Source organism: Magallana gigas, chromosome 4, assembly GCF_963853765.1.
Source record: "Magallana gigas chromosome 4, xbMagGiga1.1, whole genome shotgun sequence".
NCBI lineage: Eukaryota > Metazoa > Mollusca > Bivalvia > Ostreida > Ostreidae > Magallana > Magallana gigas.
The window spans coordinates 14,755,216-14,782,101 of NC_088856.1; the positions used below are offsets into that span (position 1 = coordinate 14,755,216).

General features: G+C 32.9%; 1 protein-coding gene and 1 long non-coding RNA gene across 2 annotated transcripts; one reads left to right on the top strand and one right to left on the bottom strand.

Annotated features, from left to right (window-relative positions):
• Positions 1-5,109: 5,109 nt before the first annotated feature.
• LOC136274483 (uncharacterized) lies at positions 5,110-6,104 on the bottom strand. Its single transcript, XR_010712842.1, has 3 exons — positions 6,005-6,104; positions 5,713-5,842; positions 5,110-5,458 (listed from the first exon to the last, which is right to left on the bottom strand). It is a non-coding gene; the product is annotated as an uncharacterized lncRNA (long non-coding RNA).
• Positions 6,105-11,572: 5,468 nt separating this feature from the next.
• Positions 11,573-13,451, top strand: LOC136275122 (uncharacterized). The gene is made up of 4 exons (XM_066083447.1): positions 11,573-11,642; positions 12,090-12,213; positions 12,572-12,705; positions 13,048-13,451. The coding sequence occupies exons 2-4, from the start codon at positions 12,093-12,095 to the stop codon at positions 13,222-13,224; spliced, it is 432 nt and encodes a 143-aa protein (XP_065939519.1). The 5' UTR covers positions 11,573-11,642; positions 12,090-12,092; the 3' UTR covers positions 13,225-13,451.
• The last annotated feature ends 13,435 nt before the right edge of the window (positions 13,452-26,886 follow it).

The following is a 26,886-nucleotide window of genomic DNA, read 5'->3' on the forward strand; positions in this document are numbered from 1 at the left end:
TATTGATGAAAATTGAAAACATATTATAAACAATATGGAGAGGGGGGAAATACTCCTTTTTTACTGAAACACATGTTAAGCTGTGTGTAAATCTCCAACAAATTTCGTCAGTCTATGGGAATTATTGAATATGTTTAGTGAACTGAACATCAACACATTAGCAAGTTTTTTCTTCTTACATTATAAAATATCTTTCTGTATTTGTTACAGGTTGTAAGCTGTCCAGAGGAGGTATACTGCTGATATTTCTGACTATTCTTGGATGTGCAGTGATGCGAAGATTTTTGAATTTAGTTTTGAAGATAAAAAATGAAATGAGACCAAACAAACATTAAATGTAAAATCTTTATTCCATTTTATATTTTATAGACTTTAAGTAACAAATACAACTCTATGAAACTTCGTTAGTAAAACATATTATCATATTATAATCAGTTCTGTAGTTCATGTATCTTGAGTTTTGATTTAGAAATATCTTATTAAAAAGTTATTAATATCAAACCGTTAATCGGCCTTTACATGAAAATTCTCACTGGATCTTGCTATACTTTCTTTCGTAATCCGCTAAATACTTTACCCACGATGACATCCCGGGTCAAAAACCCGATATTTTGAGGCTTATAATAATTGTAAAAATTTAAGAAATTTAATAACAATATCCATGACTTATTTACCACTATGTTCACATTCACTTCCGAAAATATCAAGCACGTTTTGAAAAAATAGATTATACCATTTCCTGTACATGTTCTGGAAAGGCAAACGCAATAGTGTTTGCTCACCATGATTTTTTTACGTGGCACCTGTCTTGTCCTCAAACAAAGCGCGCTTACACTTAGGTATAAATACGGTTTCAGTTCAGTATATACCTTTTTCATAAATGTCTTCAATTTGAAGAGAAAACGAGCATTAAAGAGAGAAGATCGGAGTAAAATACAAAATGCACAATCCTGTATAAAAACATAAATACAAAGGTGTTTATACAAACCGATAATTTAAAAAGAAAAAGTAAAGTCATGCCAACAGATGGAATCGAACCAGGATACAAAAAAACTTTAGATGCATGTGACAGCGCTAGCGGTGAAATCAACTGAGCTATTCAAAACTTACAAGTTATAACACGTGTATCACGTATAAATAAACCACTACAATACAATTAAGTTTTATTCATTTTTTTGGTATTTTTTTTAAATTTCGACATCAGGGCAGGGGGGCCCTTAAAAAATCCCATCTTAATTTATTCCTTTGATCAAAATCTATCAAAATATCTTCTTTTTTTAGGGGAAAGTCTGTCCTGATGGATTTCTAGGTCACAATTTATGCAGAAATATACCGTTTACTGCAAAAAATATGTTTTACCCATTTTTTAAGGTTAATTAAAGAATAACAAGCGCAATATGTAAGGTTCCAAATAAAAGTTTGAAAAAAATAGAAAAATGAGCAGTGGAAAATATCAAATGAACTTTGAATTTTATTAAAACGTAATTTTTTCCGGGAATTTGATCTCTCCTATAGGTCAATTCTTTTGTTATATACAAGTGATCCTTTAAGGTAGATCTAATTAACGGTGAATTAAATGACCTCCCAGCCTTCTTTAGTCATATACGTAATTGGTAAGATGTATTTTATGATTCAAATTCTTTATTGTATTTACCGGAATTTAAAAATCCCGCTTTTCATTCACTTTTAATTGAGAAAAACATCACCATTTGAACTTTATATAAAAAAGTGCATTTCTAAAGAAAAAAAACCAAACCATGTTGAAATGTTGGTACATATAGTACAAAACAAAAAACATAACAATGCAATTGTTTGTTTTTTTTTACTAGTGTAAAGATCTTTCTTTTAATCGAACACTAATTAAGAAATTGTCCAAATATTTGTTCAAACAATATAAACCCCGTTGGTATAATTTTTCTCTGTGGTTTTAGCTGTTGTTGTACCTTTTGATACAAAATAATGTAATCGAAGCTCTCGAGCAATAATAAAAGCAAGCAAACCGGATATAATTGTTGTTATGGGAATCATTATTGTTCTGTAAAGAACAAGATGTTTCTTTTGAAGTGGTTTGTCTGTACTGATTAATGATTCTGTGCTGTTTTCTTGATATCCTAGAGAGAAACAAAAACTAATGACAATGTTTTGAAATTTCACAGTGCATGGCATAATACCTTATGATTTTGTCAGAATGTATCACTTGTTGGAGATAAGGGAAAATTTATGTTAATATTCTTTTTTTCACTTGCTTAATCTGTAACATATGGTGGCATGTCTCTGCCCCTTGTGTGCAAGTTATTTTTCTCTTGATTAAGTCGACATGCAAGATAAAGATGTTGACATGCAAGATAGTTCTGTCAACATGCAACAAAACTATGTTGACATGCAAGAAAACTGCAATCATATAAGAGTTATAAAAAATCTCAAATATCGCCAACATTTGACATCCAACATGTAAGATACGCTACCTATTGATGTCAACATGCAACTTATTTATGTTAACATGCAACTTCGTTATGTCGACATGCAACTTACTTATGTTAACATGCAACATATTGATGTCGACATGCAACTTATTTATGTTGACATACAACTTATATTTATCTCGCATGTAAACATAACTAAGTTGCATGTCAACATAAATAAGTTGCATGTCAACATACGTAAGTTGCATGTTAACATAAATAAGTTGCATGTCGACATAAATAAGTTGCAGGTTGACATAAATAAGTTGCATGTCAGCATATTTATCTTGCATGTTAACATAAATAAGTTGCATGTTGACATAAAAAAGGTAGCATCTAGCATCTTGGATGTCACAGGTAGGCGATATTTCAGAAAAAAATTTGTGATTTTATATAATTCTTATCTGATTGTAATTTTCTTTCATGTCAACAGTTATGTTGCATGTTGACATAGTTATCTTGCATGTCGACATATTCATCTTGCATGTCGACATATTTGATAGAAAAATAACTTCCACACAAGGGGCAGAGATATTCCACCATAGTAACAATAATGTGCAATAGGTTCAATAAGTAGCTTCTGATATTCAAGTCACGAGTTTAAAGCTAATCATAGCTTGTTCATATTTTTTTTTTAAATCACAGTACATTTTATCGTCTGTTTAAATATTTCAGAATGATTGTATTTTGCATTTTATGTATTTTCACACACGAAAACAACAGCAACATTTTTGACATTTCCTAAAAAGCAAATGTAAAATTATAATAACCGGTCTCAATAATAAATTCCTTAACTGCAAACATCTGCATTTCAACATTTTCAGAATTTTAAAAATCATGGGGCCCAAGTGGGCTTCGAAATCTTTTGACTTAGTCTTACATACCAGCAGCTAACTCTTAAACATACTGCGCTACGCTTTAAAACATTGAAAGTGAAAAGTCATGTAGGATCTCTCATGATTTGCAATGGTCTATGATTTTTATCCAACGAGATGTGCGTTTTCTATCCCCGAGCCTTGGCAAGATAAAACGTTAGAAAATCAAACGGAGATAGAAAACGAACAAGTTGGATAAAAAACATATAAAAAAACCCACATACCATCACAAATCATGAGAGATTCTTTTTATCACATGTTTTACCACAGGTAAAATCTCAATCTTTTTTTCAAATCTACATCTTTCTGTAAACATTATAATTGTGAGCCGCACAACTCATTCACCACAAGACGTCAACAACTTGACGCATGAAAAAAAGTTCCTTAAAAATAACCAAACAAACATTTCATTTTCTGGTATATTTTTATCAATTTATAAAATAAAATTGAAAAATCAATAAATGCTGCACATTTATAACTCTACGCTTTTCATCTGAATTATTTTGTTACTTTTTCATTCTATGTCATTAATCTGCCTAAAGCTGCGTATTTAATTATGACGTCACGTGGCGTAAGAACACATAGCATAGGCGTCGGAACCGAGGGGGGCTAGGGGGGGGGGGCTTAGCCCTCCCACTTTTTTTGCAAAGTTATACCTAACCATTAGAAACATAGCATGATATAGGTTTCAGCCCCTCCCCCCACTTTTTCTCGCAGGATTAGTTTAGCCCCCCCCCCCCCCCCCACTTTCAATTTGCTTCCGACGCCAGTGCATAGTGGAATATCAAAAATCTATCCCATAAGTGATATCTGATGAAACAGAACTTGACAGAAACAATAAATGGAATTAAATTCTTGAATAAATCAAGTTGATTAAATCTGTAAAAGAACTGTATTCTTTTTCTAAAATTAACATTTTTAGTATCAATAATACTCATTATACCTTTAGAACTACTACGTTCTTTATAGTATGCAAAAAAATTCACAAATATTGTGGATTGAACATATCGGTAAAAAGTAAAAAAGGCTGATTTGATTTCATTGCAAGGAAAAGTTTCATAGTGACAATGTTTGCAAAACGTACAAATATTTCAGAAAGTTATCCCGCGATTTTCCAGAATTCGTTTCTAAATGGCCTAAATCAAAATTTGATGTACAAGTATAGTTACATACTAATTAACATGAAATCGCTCTAATCATTATTTATAATTGGTACACTTAATGACAATATTTTCCCATCTGTATTGGTTCTAAATTCTAACAAAATTTGATTAAAACAACTGTTCTGGTATTGATCAAGCATATTAGAAAGATAGAGTGCGTATAAATATTACTTGGAATGTGTTTTAGAATATGTTGCTTTAAAAACAATTGATTTGGTTGTGTTTTTCCCTTCCTTTAAACAGTCTTCACGCCCACCAACGGGTCAATCACCACCAGGTCATTCATCAATTACTTTAGCTTTTATGTTTTGAGCAATGATGAAATCACAAAACACCCTAATAATACTGATTTCAAAGAACTAGCAACATACCTTTTTGACCTGATACTTCAGTACTTTTATGGTTTGATGTGGATAAAAGTTTTGTAGTCGATTCTAGAAATCCTTCAATGCGACATAAACAAATAATGGAATTAACAATTAGATTCTGAAATTTATAATGAGGTAAAATACAATGATACGCTATTGAAATCATAAAAAAGCTTAACAGCAGTATCCAATAATGGTTTGGGTTTGATTACCTGTTATGTTCAGCATTATCGATTGGGATTGGTATCGCTTTAATTCACCACTTGCAGTTACTGCGTTGAGACTGCATTGATATGACCCCATATCCTCTGGATATCTGATCGCTGTTTTTAATATTTCCAAACGTAGATATGATGGCATGGTATTGTTAATCGACGCGTTGACTGTTACCCCCGTTTGATTTTCTAACGTTGTATCTTGCCAGGCTATTTTGAATTCAGTTACTGACACAACATAGCTTTCAGATCTCTTCAGCTGTATGTTTGTTATGCCGATGAGATTGGTATCATTTACAACACAGCTTATATTTAGACCTGTTTTACCGAACTCTATCAATGAGGGTTCAAGCTCTATTGATATGAAAGCAAGCGCTGAAAGTAAAAAAATGAAAAAGGTTTTCAAAATAATTTCAATTTAGATGACCATAAAGATTATTCGCTATTTATTGTTTTGAGGTTTGTTTAGAGATCTAGTGATTTTTAATAAAAGAAAAGGTAAGTAAAAGAAAAAAAATCAATCCAATCAATCAGTTGGGTTTTTTTTCTATAACTGAGCTTAAATTGTATATAACATGTTAATTTCAACTAGTGTTATCATCAAGATATCCATATAAGAAGTTACAAACCAGTTCTAGCGATCAACGTCCACACGGAAATAAAAGCAATAGCCATCAAAATTGGTTGCCGTCATGAATTACATCACATAGCAGGTAGGTTTATTATTGGTAATATAACGTCTGCAGTATGACTCAAAGGCTAGAAAATAGAAATATAATCATTTTAAAATACATCTCATACACTTTTCGATTTTTTTCATTTGTTTTTCTTTGTGTTTTTTTAAAGCAATATTTTTTTTCTTTGGTGATTCCTAAGAGATTAGAAGGTGGCGACATTGCAAAATGTATATCTTGAACTTACCTTATGTTGTAGTCTTGAATAATGGTGTAGTGCGCAACAATCTCTGTTTTATTTTTATGTCAGTATGAATGATCCCCGTTTAATATCGTGTCAACGCAAAATACTATTTTTGTTTATATGCGCTGCGATATATACATGCAGTCGCGTTTTATGGAAGTAATATAGATAAATGAATAATATGAGGGATCAAGCTTTAAAATAATATTTTGAATTTTTCTTTTAAATTTGCATAGAATACAACAAACTCATGGATAGAAAACTAACATTTGAAAAAAAAAATCATCAAAGTCTTACCTAAATACTTAAAATTCCAATAAAGCTTAAATCGTAAATTTCTTACACATCCGCTAGTCTTAGCATTTTTAATCATCAATCAGACAAATTTTACATTAAATGCTAAAATCGGTTTATCATCATTGATGCACTGCATGTATCGATGAAATAAGAAATAGTTAAATTTGAAATTCACTCAGAGGTGATTTCAATGCAAGGGCTTGTTTGGTTGCGCTGAGGTATCTCTATCATAAAATGATTTGAGGAAATTATTTCGTTATTCCGAAGTATTTATTTCCTTATACGAGTATATATTATTTATTCGAGGTAATTACAAAAAATCAAGCTTCTCACGATTATCAATTTCTGAGAGATTTTAGAGAATATTAGAGGAATGAAGTTTGTACGTATATGAAACGAAATGTGTTTTCATACATTTTGATACTTTCAGATACAATTATTTGGTCCTTGATTTTACCCATAAAAATGTCAGGGAATTTTTAATCGGTTAAAATAATACGAGCAATGAATATACATAGGTAATATCGCCACATATGATTCTGATATGAAGTGTTTTTCATATAAGAATCATATCGAAATCACGTAAGAATGATATCAAAATTGATTCATATAAGAATTATATAATCCCTATCATACGATTCTGATATGATTTGAATTATATAATATTTAAGTCATATCATAATCATATCAGATTCATATGATATCAGAATTATATGAGAATCATATCATAAGTATATGATTATGTCTATATATGATTTACTTTAAAGTAATAATGACAGTTTGGGTTCATTGCATTCATTTATTTGATAAATCTGGTTATAAATTAATGTCTATCATTGATGAACAAAGATTATATATGAAAAGTTTTGCATGGAAATTGTAAATCTTTGTAAAGTTGATGCAGTGCTTCTCATATGCTTATCATAATCACAAATCAGTTTGTGTTTTTTGATAATCCTATGAAAGGATAAGACTGTAATGACAATAATAGGAAGAATGTCATTTGGCTATAGCTAGCACAATTAGTTTTAAAAACTAAATTCCCTGTTGTCATTAAAATATACATAATCTATAGACAGCAATTGTAAACAGAAACTAAAATAAAAACATGTAATTCTGAGAGATAAATACAGTATTTAATTCAATTCAATTCAATTTAGTTATTCTCATATTGTATAAAACACCATAGAGAAAATAAACAATACAGACAATATCATACAAAAAGCAAGAGTGTATACTGTACACATCAGCCTGGAGAGTTGACTCTCTTAATTATAATATTGATAAATTTACGTAAATTATTAATAACAGCTAGTTTTTTAGATGAAAATAATTTTAAAAAATTGAAAGTATTTGGTCGTCTAAATTACATTGATGGTAAATAGGCCTACAATCAGAGACCATTTATTTTTTTAAATTGATCAATCAAAGTTTGCTTAACAACATTTAAAATTCATTTTCCATTTTCTACATTATACACCAACCAGAACCACATTCATGTAAAATGTTCTGTATACATTCAACCCATTTTTTGAAATCATAATTAATGTGTTGTGTTAGGCTATGTTAGAAATTATACAATATATGTGACAATTCTTTACCTTTTGTTATGGGTCAGAATAACCCATAATTCCAGCAAAAATCAATCACGAAGAGTAAACCTTAAACTTAATTTATTTACAGTAATATATATATAAAAATAGATACAAAAATACAACTTACACTAATAATCCTAACTAAGAGTGTCCGTTATAATCTGCCAAATGGATGAAATCACAATGTCCCAATAAGTAGAAAACTGTTTGTAGTTTAATGTCTTTGAACAAAAGTCCAATGAGAGTCTCTTTTGAGCACTGTTTATAGGTCATTTATGCTAAAATAAAAATCTAGCAAATTATAGAAATTATATGTACAAAAGTTACATGAATTACCTGGACACAAGAATATTCTAGAAAGTATAACTGACCAATCCAGAATATTCTATTATATAAACCTACTATATATCACACTTTCAACAATCTTATCCAAAAACTCAACATTCTAGTTTTTACTTTCTCACACCTTTGATATCTAGCTAGTTCACCATATACGGTATCATAAATTTTGGCGTGGATGTCTTAGACTAAAGACAAGTTTACAGAATTTAAGATGTAAGTTTTAAATGATATATAACTTTTCAAAACCCCACAATTCAGAACAAGACAGTAAAATTGAAACAATCATTTTATCGAACATATCAAGTTGACAATCAATCGAGAGATTTAATTCTCTTGACTACTTAATTATTGTGTACATAACTCTGGTAGCTCTCGTCACTACTTATATTTTTAGTACTGTAGAAAGAGTCTATTATTGAAAATATAACTTCTAAATATTTAAATTCCTTGACAATTTCTGTTTCATTACCATTGTATAGAAATGATACATTTGAAGATTTTCTGTCTTTACCAAAAATTTTAATATTTAGTTTTCCCAACATTCACTTGTAGTTTCCAATTTTCACAGGACATTTGAAAACAATGAAGCTGATATTGTAGATCACCTTCATAATACATGTATGCATGATGAAAAAAGTGCATACAAAATTAACATACCTTTAAATATAAAACTTCTCTTAAAGAATGTATACCACACAGTATAACAAAAAAATCTCTTAGGTAAACATACTCTCAATAAAAAAAAACTACATGTACAAACATTGCTTTTACATCAAACTACTGAACTGTGAAAGTAGGGAATACATTTTATTCCTTCAAAGGATATTGAATCTTTAACAGTGCGACCTGATATACATAGTAATTGATACTCTTGATGTACAATTAAATATGTACACATTTTCAGACAGCAAAACGGTCAATTTACAATTTTTTCGAGCAGGTTTTGAGATCTGAAAATGGAAATTCTGATGGACATTTAAGGGAAAAAACATTAACTAGATAAACTCTTATGGCATGATTCATGTTATGTACAACAAATCTTTTATAAACATCTTTGTCCTCTTGTTCCACTCTGATGGTAGTTCTTTCTTCTTTGATGGTGTAGTGGGAGGCAGCGCAATGGTGCACAAGAGGGACATAGAAAAGAACTCTGTTGAGGGGGACTACATCAGTTTCGTTCTTGAAGTGCACAATAAGGCAACCTAGAAATGATGTTGTCTGGATGTGTCCTTTCTCTAAAGTAATCAACGACTTCCTCTGATTTTTTAGAAGTATTAAATATCCTCTCTTGAAGAGTCCGATTTCAACCTGAATATGAAATTTTTATAGACATTATTTGGGAAACAGCATGCATAAATCAAGATTAAAAGAAGAGTGACCAAGCAAGCTCACATAATTTACATATGTTTTACATTAAGTCACTTTGTAATGGGATGATTTTACAGTTATATCACATATTGAGCATTAGAAAGCGTAAACTGCCCCAACCCAGGTTATACGAGTATAACTTGGGTGGTTAGACATTGAGTTCATTTATTAAATACAATAACATAAGAGTTTTCGAAAATGTTAAAAGTTTACAGACAGACAGATGGACGCTGGACAAAAAGTGATCAGAAAGCTCTCTTGAGCTTTCAGCTCAGTTGAGCTGAAAATGTTCAAGTGAGAAAATGTTCAAATGATGCATCATGCACACAAACTTACAAAACTTGATGTGCAAAACCTGACATTCACTCACGGACTCTACATATTGAGAAGTTTCATTCATATCTCATTTTCCCTGTTGATATATGCTAAGGACATCCCCTCTTTGATTACTGATCCATCCTGACTCCTACAGCCTTGGTAAGTTATCATCTTTCCATCCGGTATGGGACTTGGAGTGCCAAGGTCAACTAGTCCTTGTAACAATAAGCACTGTGGATGGAAAGATGATAACTCTTGGAGAATTGCTTTCTTGTTGTTGCAGCGGATTGGCATCAGTAACACTGGCATATGGCTTTCATAGTTGGGGTATTTGGTTGAAAAATGACCTGCATGTATAGAATAAATGATGTATATCCTGTAGATATTATTCCTAGCCAGTTAATTTTGAAAAAAAAAACATTTTTCGGACGAACTTATATTTCAATTATTGACTATCTGTCTATACAGAGTATACACGCTTGAAATCAGAAACAATTATAGCGATGTCTTTGAAGCGTTTAATTAACTAAGAAGCATACGAAGCACGTTCTCAGCACGTTCTAGAGACGTTAAAATGGAAAACGATTTCCTGACGGTTAGTAATTTTAAGGATTACATATACGTAATATTCGTGTTGAACGATCAGGTATTAAAAAACATTTAAATAACATTAGTCTACACCTGTAAATAGTGTAAACAAAGGGAGGCAACTCAATATGAAGCGGCGGATCCAAGATATTATTGGGGGGGGGGGATTCTGTAGCCTATATGTGAGGTTAAGAAACTCTTCATTTCTTAATATTATGTCTCAAAATAGTAAGTTTTTTGGTTCTCTTTTATAAATTCCTTTTTGCTTTGATTCCTCCTTCAGTATTATGAACTTTTAAAACAGACATGCATTAAAATACATTTCAACATTGGTCTGTAGTATAGATATATAATTATTTTCTGCGCATAAATTTCCTGAAACCTTTTCATATATACTTTAAATGCATTTTTGTTTATAACTCCCCCCCCCCCAAAAAAAAAAAAAAAATTCATAAAAACTATGTATGTATACGTACATATACCGGTATGTCATATAATTGTATTAATGGATACAAATCTGTCTTGAATAATAAACTAAATTCATATTGAACTTCTTTTTTAAAGAATGCAACAATTGACTTTTTATTTTTAACATTTCAGGACTCTCAACAATCCCAAGAGCTCTTCTCACAAGAGGCAAGGGCCCTACCCCCATTGGCAGCCTCCACGGAAGTGACTGTAGATAAAACTGCTGCTTCCCGTAATGTGATGGATGTCTTAACAGAAATATGTAAGCAATTAAAAAGATTATTTTTGTTACTTATTTATCTGATGATTTAAGTATATAGTGAATTTATTTATTTTATTTATAACAACAATTTTATGTTGTCGGATTTTTTCTTTATCCAAAGTGAATGAGCACAAAAAATTAGGAGAAGAGATCTACAAATTAAACTGCACTCTAGAGGCATCCCAGGCACAGAAATGTGCCATAGTGGAGGGATATCCCATAGAGGTGACTGAAAAATTTATCCTTATTATATTGTTAAGATTAGAATATTATTAAATTTAAATTAAAATTTTAATTATTTCTCATTTATTTATTTGTTATTTCGCAGAAGGAATACATTAATTTCTTGGCGGAAAGATTCAGTTTAAATCCTTGGATTTCTTTCCAGGAGCCAGAGACACAGGTGAATTGATATACAGTAAAAGATGGTTTTAGCAAACACGCTTATAATGAATTGATGCTTACCGCAAAGTGATTTTCATTTAACAAGACTTTATTACATGTTGTAAACTTGATCGGATATAACGTACACATTACGCTTATATCTAAGTAAAATATGCCTCCCCTGGCACTTAGTTATTAGCATGTTTTACAGTAATTTATTTAAATAATTAATGGTCCCCTATCTGTATTGTCCTAATTTAATCTCCATCAAGCAATGTGTCGCTTTGTTTATGTGTTGCTTGGATCTAACTTTACGTAGTTTATAAATAAATATAAATTAAAGAAAAACTTGATAAACAATAAATTATATATCATTTGTATAATTTTTTATGTTTGATAAAATTTTTGTTTCTTATGGTTAGAATCAAAACTTGTTTAATTAAATGATATTCATATTGTTTTGCAGAACATGTTACAGAAATTGATAAAAAAAGGCTGGCTGGTCAGATTCCTCTGGGAGGTCATTGAGTGTCTTAGCTACATTTGGTTCAAAAAAGTTCACTCACTACAGAAATCAAGTCAGATCAAAGGTTTTGCTGTACTGTTTGCAAGTTTATTTAGAAGTTGTGTAATATGACAATTAAAATCTTATGTTTTACAATTATATAAGAATACGTATCATATTTTTATATGATCATCATGCATGTATTAGCTATGATCAAGTTTTTGTATAATATTTGCATCTTGTGTAACGTGAATAATGTTGGATTATATATATTGCTTTCAATAATGTACCTGTACTGTAAATTAAAATAGTATTCTCTTAAACATAATTGATCTACATGTAGTGCAATCCAAAAAATTAAGCTTTTCATTTGCCACCTTCAATTATTTAAGCTGCTTAACAGTTAAATATTTCAGGATTTTAAGTAATTTTTTTTATTGTAGTTGATGGGCAACAAAGAAGTAGATATGGAGGGACTTCCCCTCTAAAGTCCCTTCACAACTACCTTTGGAAATGTTTCCTGCCGTCTCATGTTCCAATTCTTGATACACAGAGACAACATCTGACATTGATGCTGGTAAAGCGCATTCAGACTTGTATAGAAATTATCTCAGTGCTTCTGTTTAACTAATTATGCTCCTATATGTAGAAGAGCCAAATGTATAGAAATGTTGAAAAAAGCTGGTGTTACTACATTAATTTTATTTCTGATTTGATATATATTATGTAAATACATGTACGTTAACAGTACTACTGTAATGAGAGTCTGGAGCCTTAAGGGCTTTTATTATTTAGTTGATCATTATCTATGCACCTATGTAATAATGCAGTATTTATAATATATATCTAACCAATGACTTTTTTCAATATATACACATTTATTCATTGCGTTAATTTCCGTGTTATATTTTTCTTGTAGAGATCTTTCTGTGGAGCTGAGAAACTGTTCCGAAAGGGAGGAACAGCGGGCTATGCCTTCTGGAAGGAATTTGAGAAGTTTCACAAAGTTGTTATAAATAACACCAGGGACGACAAATGGGAGACGCTTGAAGAGAAAGAGGAACGAACAATCAAGAAATATGTGGATCAGTTGTAAATTACAAATAATTATGTTATTAATTAAGGAATGCATGCAATATTTATTAGTTTTATGCGATATAAAATGGTTTGGGGCAGTTTACGCTTTATAAACTGCAAAGCGGTTTATAAAAAAGCGTAAACTCCCCAAACCATTTTATATCGTATAAAGCTAATAAATATTGCATTCATTGCTAATGATTTAATTTTAAGCTATTAATTGTGGCTAAAAACAGTCATTTGACCATTTAAGGTAGTACAAAACAGATAAGCTAAAATTTTCCTATCATTCAATTTTTCTGAAATTTTTATATTTTTTTCTTTGGATTGAAATCTTTTAATACGTAAAATTTGAAAAAAATCCGACCTCACAATTTTTGCCCACATCGCCCCAAACCTACCATTGGAATCTCCTTTAAGTGGAGTGTAAAATAAAATAATCATTGTTATAATTTTCTATGCCATTAAGTTATTTTTCAAGATATTACAAATATTTGTGCTGCTTTTTAAACAGGAGACCTTCTTGTTACTTAAAAATACTGAAATAAATTCTAACTGGTAAGTTAAGATAATTTCTCATGCAATATAATGTAAAACTAGTGCTTGTGAATACTCTTTTAAGATGAAAATTTGCAGCACTTAACGGTATCTAAAAAGAAAATGTATCGTTCAAATTTGAATAAAATTTAACAGTATGATTGTTATGACCATGTTATTAAAATATATCAAAATAAAGAAAATTTAACCATTGGTTTTAGATAAATTAAGGTTTAAGTATGTTTGACGGAGGTATAAATTGATAAAAATCCCAGATGACGTCATCATATTTGACCTTTGACCTGTTGATATGACCTTGAAATTTGTTTGACATAAAGCTTAAACACTGGTGGTGGTTGTGTCTAAATTTCAGGTCTTTACTTTGAAAAGAACACAAGTTACGCATTTTAAAATGATATAAGGCTAAATTGCACAAAAATCATATGAACACCATCCAAATGTATGTTTCAAAATTATCGAAATATGATGTATCCTAAATTTATTTGGCATTGAGTAATTGATGGGTATGATTTATATTTTTTTTCTTAAGATAATGGACCGAAATTAATTTTTACGTAATATAAAGTCATTATTTTGTGTATTTCCAAAAATATTTCAAATAAATAATTTCAGGGGTGTTTTGTACTACCTTAAATGACACCCAATTGTACTAAACTCAAACGTAACGTCAGGCAGATGTATGCAACATTCTTTATACAATATAAAATAATTTTTTAGTCAATCAGAAAGCGCGTTACAACCAAAATTAAATTATATTGATGTTTGACAAGGAAAACTCTTAATAAAAAATTATGAGATTGTAACTTTTTAAACTTAATTTAATTTGCTATGATATGGCTGCAAAATGCCCATTGACAAACTTCTCTTGTATAAATATCTTATTGCATAGATTTTTCTCAACACTTACTTTCAGACTATTTTTTTTAGCTGTTTAACATCTTTGATCATGTGGTTTTTATATTACCGGTAATTGTGGTATATTAAATGTAAACCACATGATCTTGAGTAGTTACATGACTGTATTCTAGTATCATGGAGAAAACTCTTTTAAAAATTGTTTTTATATTGTGTCAATAGTATAAAAGTAAGTAAATGTACATATGTTTATATATTTGTTCAATGACCACCATTCTTCTGTAAAAAAAAAAGATCAGAATATATGTATCGACAATTTCTTTACTGTTTTGAGTCAATTTTTATTCTAATGAAATTGATATTGTCATCACAAGATGCTATCCTTATCACATTAAGATTCAACATTCAAAGACCAGAACAAACAAGATACATATCATAATTTATATTGATAAATTTGATTTTGAATGAAAAAGGCTACAGCCTTCATCTCCACATATTTTCTTCATATGATTCTCACATGATGTCAACATTACATGATTGTCATATAAGAATTATATAATCATTATATAAGTGATCATATAATTTTCATATGATGCCCTAATCATATGATTCTCATATGAGAATTATATGATTCTCATATGATGCCTATGATATGATTCTGATATGATGCCCTTTTTTATCATCTCATATCAGCGCAATTATATAAGAATCATATTATTTTGATATGAGAATGATATGTGGCGAAATCACCTGTGTAGGAGGAACCATTCCTAACAATATTCATTTTTAGTATAATTTACTTACCTTTTACGACTGATACTCAGTGCGTTTATGACTTATCGAAAAAAAAATTTGCAGTCAAATCTGAAAACTCGTCAAAAAGACAAATTTTCATTTAAAAATTATATCAGTTGATATATGTAATATATTTAAGATGCACAATGCAAATGTTCCGCTACTTAAATTAGGATTGTAAATTGATATTTTGTATATATTAAATTTTGAAATGAGTAGTCATTCTAAAAAAGAACAGACACGTCACAATAAAAAAATCGGAGTAACATTTTCCAAGGAAATATTTTACCTGTTATGTTCAGCCCTATCGACTAGGATTGATATTGCTTTAATTCACGACTTGTAGTTACTGCGATGAGAATGCATTGATATGACCCCATATCCTCTGGATATCTGACCACCAAATCCATAGTCTCCAAATGAAGATACGATGAATGTTGACATGTCATTGCCTAGTAACATATTGACTGTTACCTCCGTTTTATCTTCGAGGTCTTTATCATGCCAGTCTACAGTGATACTTGTTACTGATACTGCATTGCTTTCGGTTTTTTTAGCTTAAATTCTTAAATGCCGATAAGATCGGTACCATTTACAACACAGCTGATATTTACACCTGATTTACTAAACTTTATCTTAAGGACGTTGTTTACTCAGGGTTGGAGTTCTCAAATTCGGATTGTTATAAAGTTCAATGGCATGAGTAAAATTTGTTGTAAACACTAAAAGTATTCATGAAATGAATTATTATCCAAGATACCTGATGAATAAACTAAGAGAGATTGATTAGGACTAAATACTTTATTATGGTTTGGCGTTACTGGCCGCAGTGACTTTAGGCTACCAATGGGCTGCCTCACAACAATTCAAACAATACAACAATACGTGACGGCCCATCAATAGGCTCATTGCGCAGTGGGTGAGCGCAAATGCACAAACGTCACAAAATATAATATTCTGTACAGTGGGTAAGTGCAAATGCACAGACATACAAATGACAAAGTTATACACAAGGTTTGTGCGAATGGGTAAACGCAAATGCACAAGTTTCAAAGTTCAAAACACATTAAAATTGTCAAAGTTCTTGTGCAGCAAGTATGTGCGCGAATGCACAAGCATGAATACACAGCATTTTAAACACATTAACAGCATTATAAACACATTATATTGACAGTAAAAAACTGTATCCTATGATAATTTGAATGATTGCACTCTTCCATTGGAGTTGGGGTGCGACGATAGCGCCACTTGCAAGGGTCATGAACGTTTGTTTATGACACTGCAACCGCCACCAATGGAGTGCGCCACTTTCCAAAAGTAACATTGGTGACGGCGGCAGGACCGCAACTCCAATGGTCACCACGAGCCAGTAGCAGTTAATTGTGATGTGGTTAGTCCGGAAGGCCAACACCGCCACAATTTAATAAATCTTGCAAGGCACCTTTAATGGTATATAAAAGGATATCATTACCCAGCTGGGACAGGTGAACTCCATCAGGGTCAAACAACGTAGGTGGTTTTTGGGAAAACTGAGGGTATTTAATGTAATGACCGCCCCTGGATGTTACAAATTTTATCGCTTCTCTATTCATTCGACCCCTTATTTCATTCATTGCTTTAACATTGTCTGAAAAGCGCCAAGCTAATCTAGGCAGGGCAGAGGACCAAACTATCGTTGTGGTAGGGAACATGTCACAAATTCGTGACAAGGTTGTGGAAAGGAGCTCCAGCAGCTCTTCAGTGGTTTTCTGGCCAACATTGTTTGCCCCGCAATGAATGATGAAAAACTCAGGACGATCTTCTAACCTTAGCAACGTTGATAGCCTAGTATTAAGGTCTTGTAGCTTCATGCCACTATATCCCTGCCATAAGACTGAAGTATTCTCGAGATTAAGATTAAGCCCCCCCCCCCCTGTCTTGATACTGCACTCATAGCTGCTCGTTTGATGATAGAAGATCCGACAATCCAAACTCTGACAGGACCTACAATTATCTTGTTTATGGTTAGTAAGATAGATACTGTTGGAATGATAAGGTTACCGAATGTATGTACGAAATGCATTAGAGCGCCATCGTCCTGACCCTTGGATGACGTCACTGTGAACGCCTTGAATAGCAAGGGTTGTAGCTGCACCTATTCTAAATGAGTGGGAATTATAATTGGAGCTATCAACCCCTATTGCATTAAGACAACGCTTCAATATGGTGATAAACTGATAACGGGTCAATGGTTGACCTTCAAAATGAATAAACAATGGGCCAGTTTGAGATGTGCGCATGTGTAAGTAGGCATGCATGGCGGCAAAAGGACAAGCAACACCATTTGAAGCAGGAATCTGCAAGTTTGCCCCCACACCTAATTGGTCTGTTTTTGAATGACAAATTGTCAATTGAATGTTGGTCTGCTGCATTGTTATGTCATGAAATTGGATGATAGTTGCTGGTGTGTTGCCTTTAGACACTGTGAATTCCCCTATGCGCAAGAGGACATGAAATGCTAAAGTGAAAGCTGCAGTGAATAGTTTGGTTTCGTATATGGTGTTGCATACGGTTTGCAATGTTGGTATAATTTTGTTTAAGAGCTGTAATGTAATTGGCAAACGAGTGTCCTTGTGTAGTGTTGTTCTTTGCATGCCCTGAAGTAGCTTTCTTATAATAAAATGATTAGTAGGATCTACATTGTAAATTGCTTTGCTGTAAAAACTGATGGCTGCAATGTATGACTGAGCTGTGGAGTATTTGTAACCTGAAAGTGACAGGTAAGCGATAAACCTTGTAATGTGAGTGTCGAGAGGTGGCCACAGACTGGGTAGGTTATGAGACCGGCGAAATGTTTCAAATGAATTGATGCCTGCTGTGTGTGTTTGCCTAGTGTTTACAGCAACTGAAGCGTTGAACAATGATTGGATGTGACTTGTGAGAGTAATGTCTGGAATAGGGCTGGAATGGCCTGCGGATGAAGGTCTGCATAAGGTGCTGCTGCTCGAAAGACTTCCCACTGTTTGCGAGATATAGAATCAGCAATAATGTTTGATTTTCCCGGAATATGTTGTGCTTTAAATTGTATGTTGTGTTTTAAAGCCATTAAGACTAACGATCTGACAAGTACCATTACTCTTGGGGACTTGGCTGACTGTTTGTTGAGAATATGTACAAGGGAAATATTGGAGGATGACTTTTTTGTTTTGCAAACGCAATCCCCGTATCGTGAAGGCTAATACAATAGGTACTAATTCGAGAAAAGTTATGTCCCGCAAAATTGGCTTGTTTAACCATGAAGATGGCCAGGTAAAATGAACCCACTGACCCTGAAAGAAACTGCCGCAACCAAGGTGGCCAGAACCTGCACTATCCGTGTAAAGTTGCAAAGTATCTAGTGTAACCCATTCAGTGTCTGGGAAGTATACAACGCCGTTAAAGTTGTCTAAAAATTGTAGCCATGTGAACATGTCTTCACGGATAGGGTTCGTAATTCTGATGTGATAATAGAGAGAGGGCACCCCGGACATAACATTGTAAAATCTCCTATTGAATGCACGGCTACCTGGGATGGCTTTACTAACGAAATTGATCTTGCCCACTAAAGATTCTAACTGGGAAAGAAGAATTTTTTTCTGTGTGACCCAATGCTGCAACAAAAGTTTAAGTTCTTGAACCTTACTAACAGGAATTTGGACCAGCATATTCACAGTGTCGATTTCTAAACCAAGAAATGTAAGCTTAGTGGTTGGCTCAATAGTTTTGTCTTGGTTCAGGGGGACCCCTATTTCTGAACAAATGTCCTGAAAAGTGTGCATGAGAGCTGAACAATTGTCTGAATTGGACTTGCCAATAAAAATAAAGTCATCCAAGTAGTGGTGAACTGTATCGAGTTGTGTTTTAAATTTGACAGCCCATTCTAAGAAAGTGGAAAAAGTTTCAAATATTTTGCATGATATTGAACACCCAAAGGGGAGGCATTTGTCGATGTAATAAGCCCCATTTATGTAAATTCCTAGAAGTTCAAAGTCCCCTGGGTAAATTGGCAGAAGACGAAAAGCATTTTTAATGTCCACCTTAGCTAAATAGAGCCATAGGACCTAGTGTGCTTATGGTTTGGACCACTGTGTCAAAAGATGTATAGGTAACTGTAGTGAACTGTGGGTCTATGTGTTCATTAATACTGAAAGAGGGTGGGTAGGATAAGTGTGTTATCATACGCCATCCACCGTCAGCTTTGGGTACAACACCTATGGGAGATACATGTAAATTAGGCATGGGTGGGAGTAAGTATGGGCCAGACATTCGACCTGCCGTAACTTCACTATATATTTTTTCCAAGAGAACCTCCTCGCTGTCGGAAGCTGAACTCAAGTTTTTTGAGAAAACTGAAATGCGTGGTCCAGAGTATTGCAATTTAAAGCCATGTTTTAGACCATCCTCTAAATACCTTGCCGAGACCCTATCTGGGTATTGACTCAAATAATTGCTAATTGCGCTAATGATTATGGGAGAATACCCTAGGACCCAAATGTCTCTGGGGTTAACGAGGGTTTCCTGCCCAATGTTGGTTGATGCGTGTTTGGTGTGCTGGTGTCTGATACCTGAATGTGGCATAAGAGTTGTTGCGGACTGGAGTGGATGCCCGAAAGGAATTATTTGCACGACCCGGGGGTGGGTTAGCACTGTTGCACAACATAGATGGATGGGTGCCATTGCATTTAAGGCATCGGTGTATGTACGGACAATGGGGCTTGTAACAGTTTGCTTTGAGATTGTAATCAAAGCACTTGTGGTGTTGGGTACTAGAAGATTTATTTGAATTGGCAGTCATGTATAATAACCAAAGCTCATTATCTATGATTCCCCAGTTCTGTGACGGGTTGTGTGCGATCCTTAGCCTAAATTGTTCATCGAACGAAACCCACCCATTAGAATTCTGTGCCCCTAAGCGAACATCGTGCATATATTTAATAAGCTGTTGCGATCTAAGTGGGTGCACTGCAGTGTAAATGCTAAAATAAATGAGAAATGCATCTGTCCATTTTTCGATAGATGTTATTCTGGTTGTGGGTTTTGGTTGTGATATGATGTTACCCTGCGCATCAATTGTGAGAGTAGATGTTGCATGGGCATTAGTGGGGTCCCTTACCAATAATGTTCCCAGATTGACAAATTCGCCCTTGATGATTTTTTGCTTAATTGGTTGGTTTACATGATACCCAATGGGAACTGTAATAGAGTTGATTGGTTCAGGAGTACGCTGATGGGTTGAGGTGATAATGGAAGTTATCCCTGTATCTGTACATGTAGATGTGAGACTAGAATTGACAGGCGAAATGAGGCCGGGCATTAGAGTGGTGGATTGTTGTAATGTTGCTACAGGGGGGTTAAAAATCACATTACCCGCCTGATCCTGGGCTTGCTGTGGTGGGGCTGCCTGTTGTAACAGTGCCGCCTGATGCTGTGGGGCTGCCTGGGGTAGTTGGACTGCCTGGGGCTGAGGGGGTGCCAGTTGAGCCTGGACATCTTGTTCGTTATTGTTGGTCTGTTGGCGTTGAGCCCTGCGCCGGCCTGGCCTGCGTGCTTGTCCTGGGTCTTGAGTATCACGGGCAGCCGCCCGTTTAAGTTGTCTCTTCGGCCTTGGCATTGACCCCGTTGATCTCGTGGTATTTTAAAACAAAAGCGAAAAATGTTACCTAATTAATTTGTAAATAAATTAATGTTAATCAATTTCATAAAATTCTATTGGTATATTGGTAGCTAAGCCGAAAAAAAACAGTAAATTTAAGATCAAGCTAAAATAATGTGCGCCATTGAAGATTGCACTCGAGAGATTGTTGCATCTAAATCCATACAATCAAAGGACCTCAGTGGCCATCGAGCGGAAATCGGTGGCAGATATGCCTTTTCTCGACTTAATAAAATTGATAAAAGTATTTGAACGATTAAATTAATCTAAAGAGTATACTTTACTACAGAGAATTAAAACATGTCTTACCAGTTTCAAGAAGAATCCAGAAATGATGCAAAAAGAGGCCTAATTTTAAAGCGAGTATATTCAACCGGAAAAATTCCGGAAAAACATAAACACTATTTATAGGTCCTTGGATAAATTTGCATATCTTTAACAAGCCAAGATATGCCGTATTATTTACAAACCATTCAATTTTTATACTATATTATGGAATTAGGCTCAAACAAAGTTGGACTTTTAGCAAAACAGAGGAAATTCGGACTAAAATTTTCAGATTTTGTTTTTCACTGAAATATTTTTGGTGGTACTGTAATATTCAAAGTTGAGATTTTATTTGTTAGTCAACATAATTTTGCATATTTTCTGTTGGTTTTATCTTACTTTTTCGTTTAGATATTCGAATGACACACACTACAAAAATATTGAAAAAATGCTTAAAAACGATAAAAGAGATCATATCTCAAAATTTTGATCATTGACCTCATATAACTTTTATGCCTGCTGATTAAAGTCAATATACCTAGTTTAATGCTATAAATGTTTTAGTATTATCATCATTCAGTTTAAAATTGGACTTTGTAAAATCAAATAAAAAAGGGTAGGAATTTGAAAACTGATAGAGGAAATTCGGACTGGAATATTCATAAAAATTGTGAATGAAAACTTGATGCTTTGTGTCTGTTTAGTGTCACTGCCATTCATAAATTGTATTTAATTTTTAAAAGAGTTAAGCAATTTGTATTTTTTTCACAATTAAAAAAATTTCAATCATACTGTAAAATTTTTAGGGACTTTTCTTAAATTTTCGTAAAATATTCAATGGCCATTATCTCAAAAAGTAGGTCATTGACCTACTTTTTTACTTTTTTGAAAGTGAAAAATAACACTCCCATGATAGGTCTTTAACACACAAAAGATGGTTTTTCATTATCATTTGGAATTTTTCTGACAAATTGTGTCGTATAATAGTAATTAAAGGTCCGCCCCCGAAAAATGCTCCGGGCAGACCTTTTTTTTTGTCTCCTTTGCTGTATAAGAAAAGGTCCGTCTAAGATATAAAAGTCCCGGGGTATATTTTCAATTTCGAGTATTTTGTAATTAAATAAGTGGCATTATTTTATAATTTGTTTAAATGGGTTATTACCCGAAGTGAGTCAGTAAATATCCAGCACAGATTGTTAATGAAAATATACATATAGTTTGGTCAACAAAAATATATTACAATAATTATTTCAGTTTAAAACTTTTTTTTTTTTATTTAACTTTGATTTTGCAGGGCGAACTTATAAAAACAGGAAATGAAACTGATTGGAGTTATTAATTAAACAATGGCTTGAACTAGATGTTACATACACACACTACCCTGCAGGTGTGAAGGGTTCACAACCTCAGGCGTTTGACCGTTTGACTTTATCAAGTAAACAATGAACATTTCCTCTTTTTTGCACATTTCTCCAATATGATACACGTTTAAAAACGTCAACCATTTTAAATCAAACATTCTTTACAATTGAATTACAATTATATGTACGTGCAAACAATACCATTGCATTTGTTTTATTTGCACCATAGCACATGTGTAAGTTATGCTAATCAGTATAAATAGTTCAGTTCTCCTATCCTTCTATTCCATAATTATTTATCTGGATGGGACTTTTGCCGTTGTTATAATCAAAGAAGGGGAGTATCAAATGAATTTATTTTGTATATGTATGTATTACTACTACTGAACCCTTGGATCTGAAACTTCGACCAATTGTAGCAGACCCATCATGCCCAACACATACGCTGAGCAATTTTGTGGACATTTTACTTAAGAATATATGTGAAAAAGTCCCAAGTTACATTCGGGATAGCATGGATTTCCTCAAGAAAATTCTTGAAACAACAGACCCAAATTCTCTTCTGTTACTAGTTTATGTTCAAATATTCCACATGATTTTAGATTACAAGCTATAAAATTTTGGATAGAAAAACACCCAGAGCTTATTCCGAGAGACTTTTCACCAGACTTCATTTTAGATTCAATACAGTTTATTTTTTTAAAAAACAATACATTTCATTTTGATGGAGATTTTTACAAACAATTTAATGGAGTTGCAATGGAGTACTTACAGTACTTTAGTAATGGGATATTTTGAAGAAATTAATTTTGTATCAAAAAGTTGAAAAGCAACTAGACCAAAAAATTAATGAATACCTTAAACATTCAAGAAAACGATATTAAGATGACTGCTTCATTTTCTGAGAAGAATCCGAGGAAGATTTTCATGAATTTCATAGTTTTCTTAACACTTTAAATCCAAATATTCAATTCACCATGGAATTCAGTGATAGTTCTCTTTCATATCTCAATATTATGGTTTTAAACAACTAATCAAAAATTTCAATAGATGTTTATTACAAAACTACGGACACTCAACAGTATTTTAACTTTAAATCCTGTCAACCTTCGCACACCAAAAGAAATATCGCTTACAATTTATCAAGAAGAATTTGCACTATTGTAAGTGAAGAAAAAACCAAAGATCAAAGATTGATGGAATTGAAAATGTATCTAAGTGCTCAAAATTATCCTGAAAAACTAATAGATTCGGCCATTGAAGAAGCAAAGAAAATACTTAGATCAACCAGAAAAAAAGGAAAAAGATCCATATTTGTTACAACCTACAATCCCAAACATTTTAATATAATTATTTCAAAAAGAAAAAAAAAAAGAATTTTTCTATCATTTAACAGGATCAAGAACTTCAACAACTAATTAAAAAATTTGACCTACTCAGTAGCCAAAGTCAACCACCAAATCTGAAGAAAATACTAACAAGAGCAAAATTGAATTCAACACCAGAAAAATATGTTTTTTTTCCAAATGCGGAGATTCAAAGTGCGGTATGTGTCCTTATCTAAAGAAAGGGGATTCTATTTCTTTTAAATAAGGCAAGACTTTTGTATGTTAATGAAAATATGTGGTGTAAATCCAAAAATTTGCTTTACTGTATTACATGTAACCACTGTGGCGAAGATTGCATCGGCTAAACCGAAACACAACTTACCCAGGGGTTGAAATATTCCAGGGAAACTCACTACCCCAGGGGCTACTAGTCAGTAAACAATTGCTAGCCCAAAGCTCAAATTAGCTAGCCCAACCATTTTAGGATGCAAAATGAAAATATAACACAATTTACAGCTGTTTAATTCTTTTATATAACTTCATCTCAGTGATAACATTTTCATCTTAATTAAACTTTATTCACATCATAATAGTTATACATTTCATCAGGATCTGATTCTCTGTTTTTACATTTCAATTTGTGCCCATGAACATGTCTCCCCTTGCAATTGGATGTTGATAACAACCACTTTGATATGCACTCTTCTGCAATAAATTCACTAACAGGAGGACCTTCAGTCATAAGAAGAAGTTGATTTCTCAGATTATGTTGGGTTAATCTAGTTCTTTTGTCTGTTTTCAAAATGTTTTGGATTGAAAACCCTCTCTCACAGCTAGCTGTGCTGGGAGAGAGGGTCATCATTACTTCAATAACTTTACATACAGCACCTAGCTGAGTTGTACCACTTTGTCTGTTTTCAGCAATCACTGAAGAAGAAATGTCAACTAAAGGGACATGCCTAAAGTGTCTTACTTTAGCTTTTAATAGAGACCACTGGGATACCATTACAGACTTTTCTTCTTCTGTGAATAAAAAAACAAAAACACTCATGGTCAACTATTGACATTAACTCACTAACTCCATATTGGCCAAGTTCAGGTATGTGGACGGGCCAGTTTTTCACATTGAAAATACTAAAAAAAGGAAATGGTGGTTCATACAATGCTTCAAATCTTTTTGTCACATAGATGATAACATCAGACAAAAACTTGGTGACTTCATGGTCATCAGTATAATTGAGATTCTGGGGTTTGTTTGTCAACTTTACATTGCCATATTTGCATGTCTCACTATCAAACATATCTAGGAATTCTTTCATATGAGTTCCTGGATTTGTTTTCAGTGATTCAAGTGCCAATATAACCCCTTGAATAAGTATTGGTACTTCAAAAAACAACACTGACTCAGATTGAAAAGCTTTTGACATCTCTGCAACAATAGGTAAAAAATCAAGCATAAAATGCAAGACTTTGACAAATTTGACTGTTTTGATTTTTTTCACATAACCAAGAGCTTTGCTTGAACTATCTGTAGACTTACTGGACAAATTATTGTGCTCTAAATGGGTAACAACCTGTTCCAAATTTTTTTTCACAGCATCAAGAGCTCTAGACTTGCCAGCAAGCCATCTGACCTGCTTAACACTTGAAAAATGTACAAGATCCTTTTCCAGTATTTCTGAAATAGCCTTTAATTCCCTCCTTCGTTTTGGAGAGTAGTGATAGAACTTAAAAATGCCTTTGATAACCTCTTCAAAAAAATCACTGAGTTATTTCCAAGATTTTACAGCATCTAAAAGTGACAGCTCTAATTTATGTGCCACACATTGCAAAGATAACAGTTCTGGAAAGTCTTCCTTCAGTTTTACAACAACTCCTGATCTGGATCCAAAGTTCACAGATGCTCCATCAAAGTTGGGCATAATAAGAGATGGTGTCCCCTTATGATTTGGATGCAGATCACTCATGTTGATATTCAAGCCTTTCTCCACAGCCTAGTGCAGTGCAGCAAGGATACCAGTAGCATCTGATGATTGGACAGCTACAATGTCAATTTGCCTACATACAGGAACTCCAGAATATGGCTGGACATATCTAATTGAAGAATAAATTAATAAAAATTAAATAAATAATGCAAATACTTTATATCAATGATGTTTACTTTAATGATCTATCAGTATGTTAACCTTTACAATTAGTCAAAAAAATATTTACGACATCATGTCATATCCAGCTCAAAATATACAAGTAATTGCTCAGGCCAATACTTTAATATCATTAATTTTAGAAATGTTTAATTTACACACTTACCGCAAGTATACAATTTCCTGTTCCAATACAGCAGCATCAGTTGAACCATCTGCAAGAATACTAACACAGTTTGTCTTCAGAATTTCATCCCGAATTTTCTCACGATATGTTTGACCTATGGCTTCAATGAAATTTTCACAAGCATGAATGTTATTGTATTGGCCACCAAAATCTAAACCATTTAACTTATTCAATTCATACAAATAGAGATAATCACTAAAGGGCTTTCCATTCTTTGCAACTGCATATGCTGTTTTAAAGAGGACGGTCATTTTTTTATTTTCTTCATCCGATAATCTGTACATTGCTTTGGCAATTTCTGTGCTTGAAACGGCTGGTAACAGCTTTTCTCTGTATTTCTCTATAGCACTACTACTACAGGGTTCGTCTGAATTTTTTCTCAATCCGGGTCCATTGTTATTCTGGTCACAAATTTTATTTCTGGTAAAATAACGTTTACTTGCTACGAAATGTTTGCTTGTCTTATCATGCGAAATAAGTGGATCAATTCTGAAATTACCGGTACCCTTGAATAG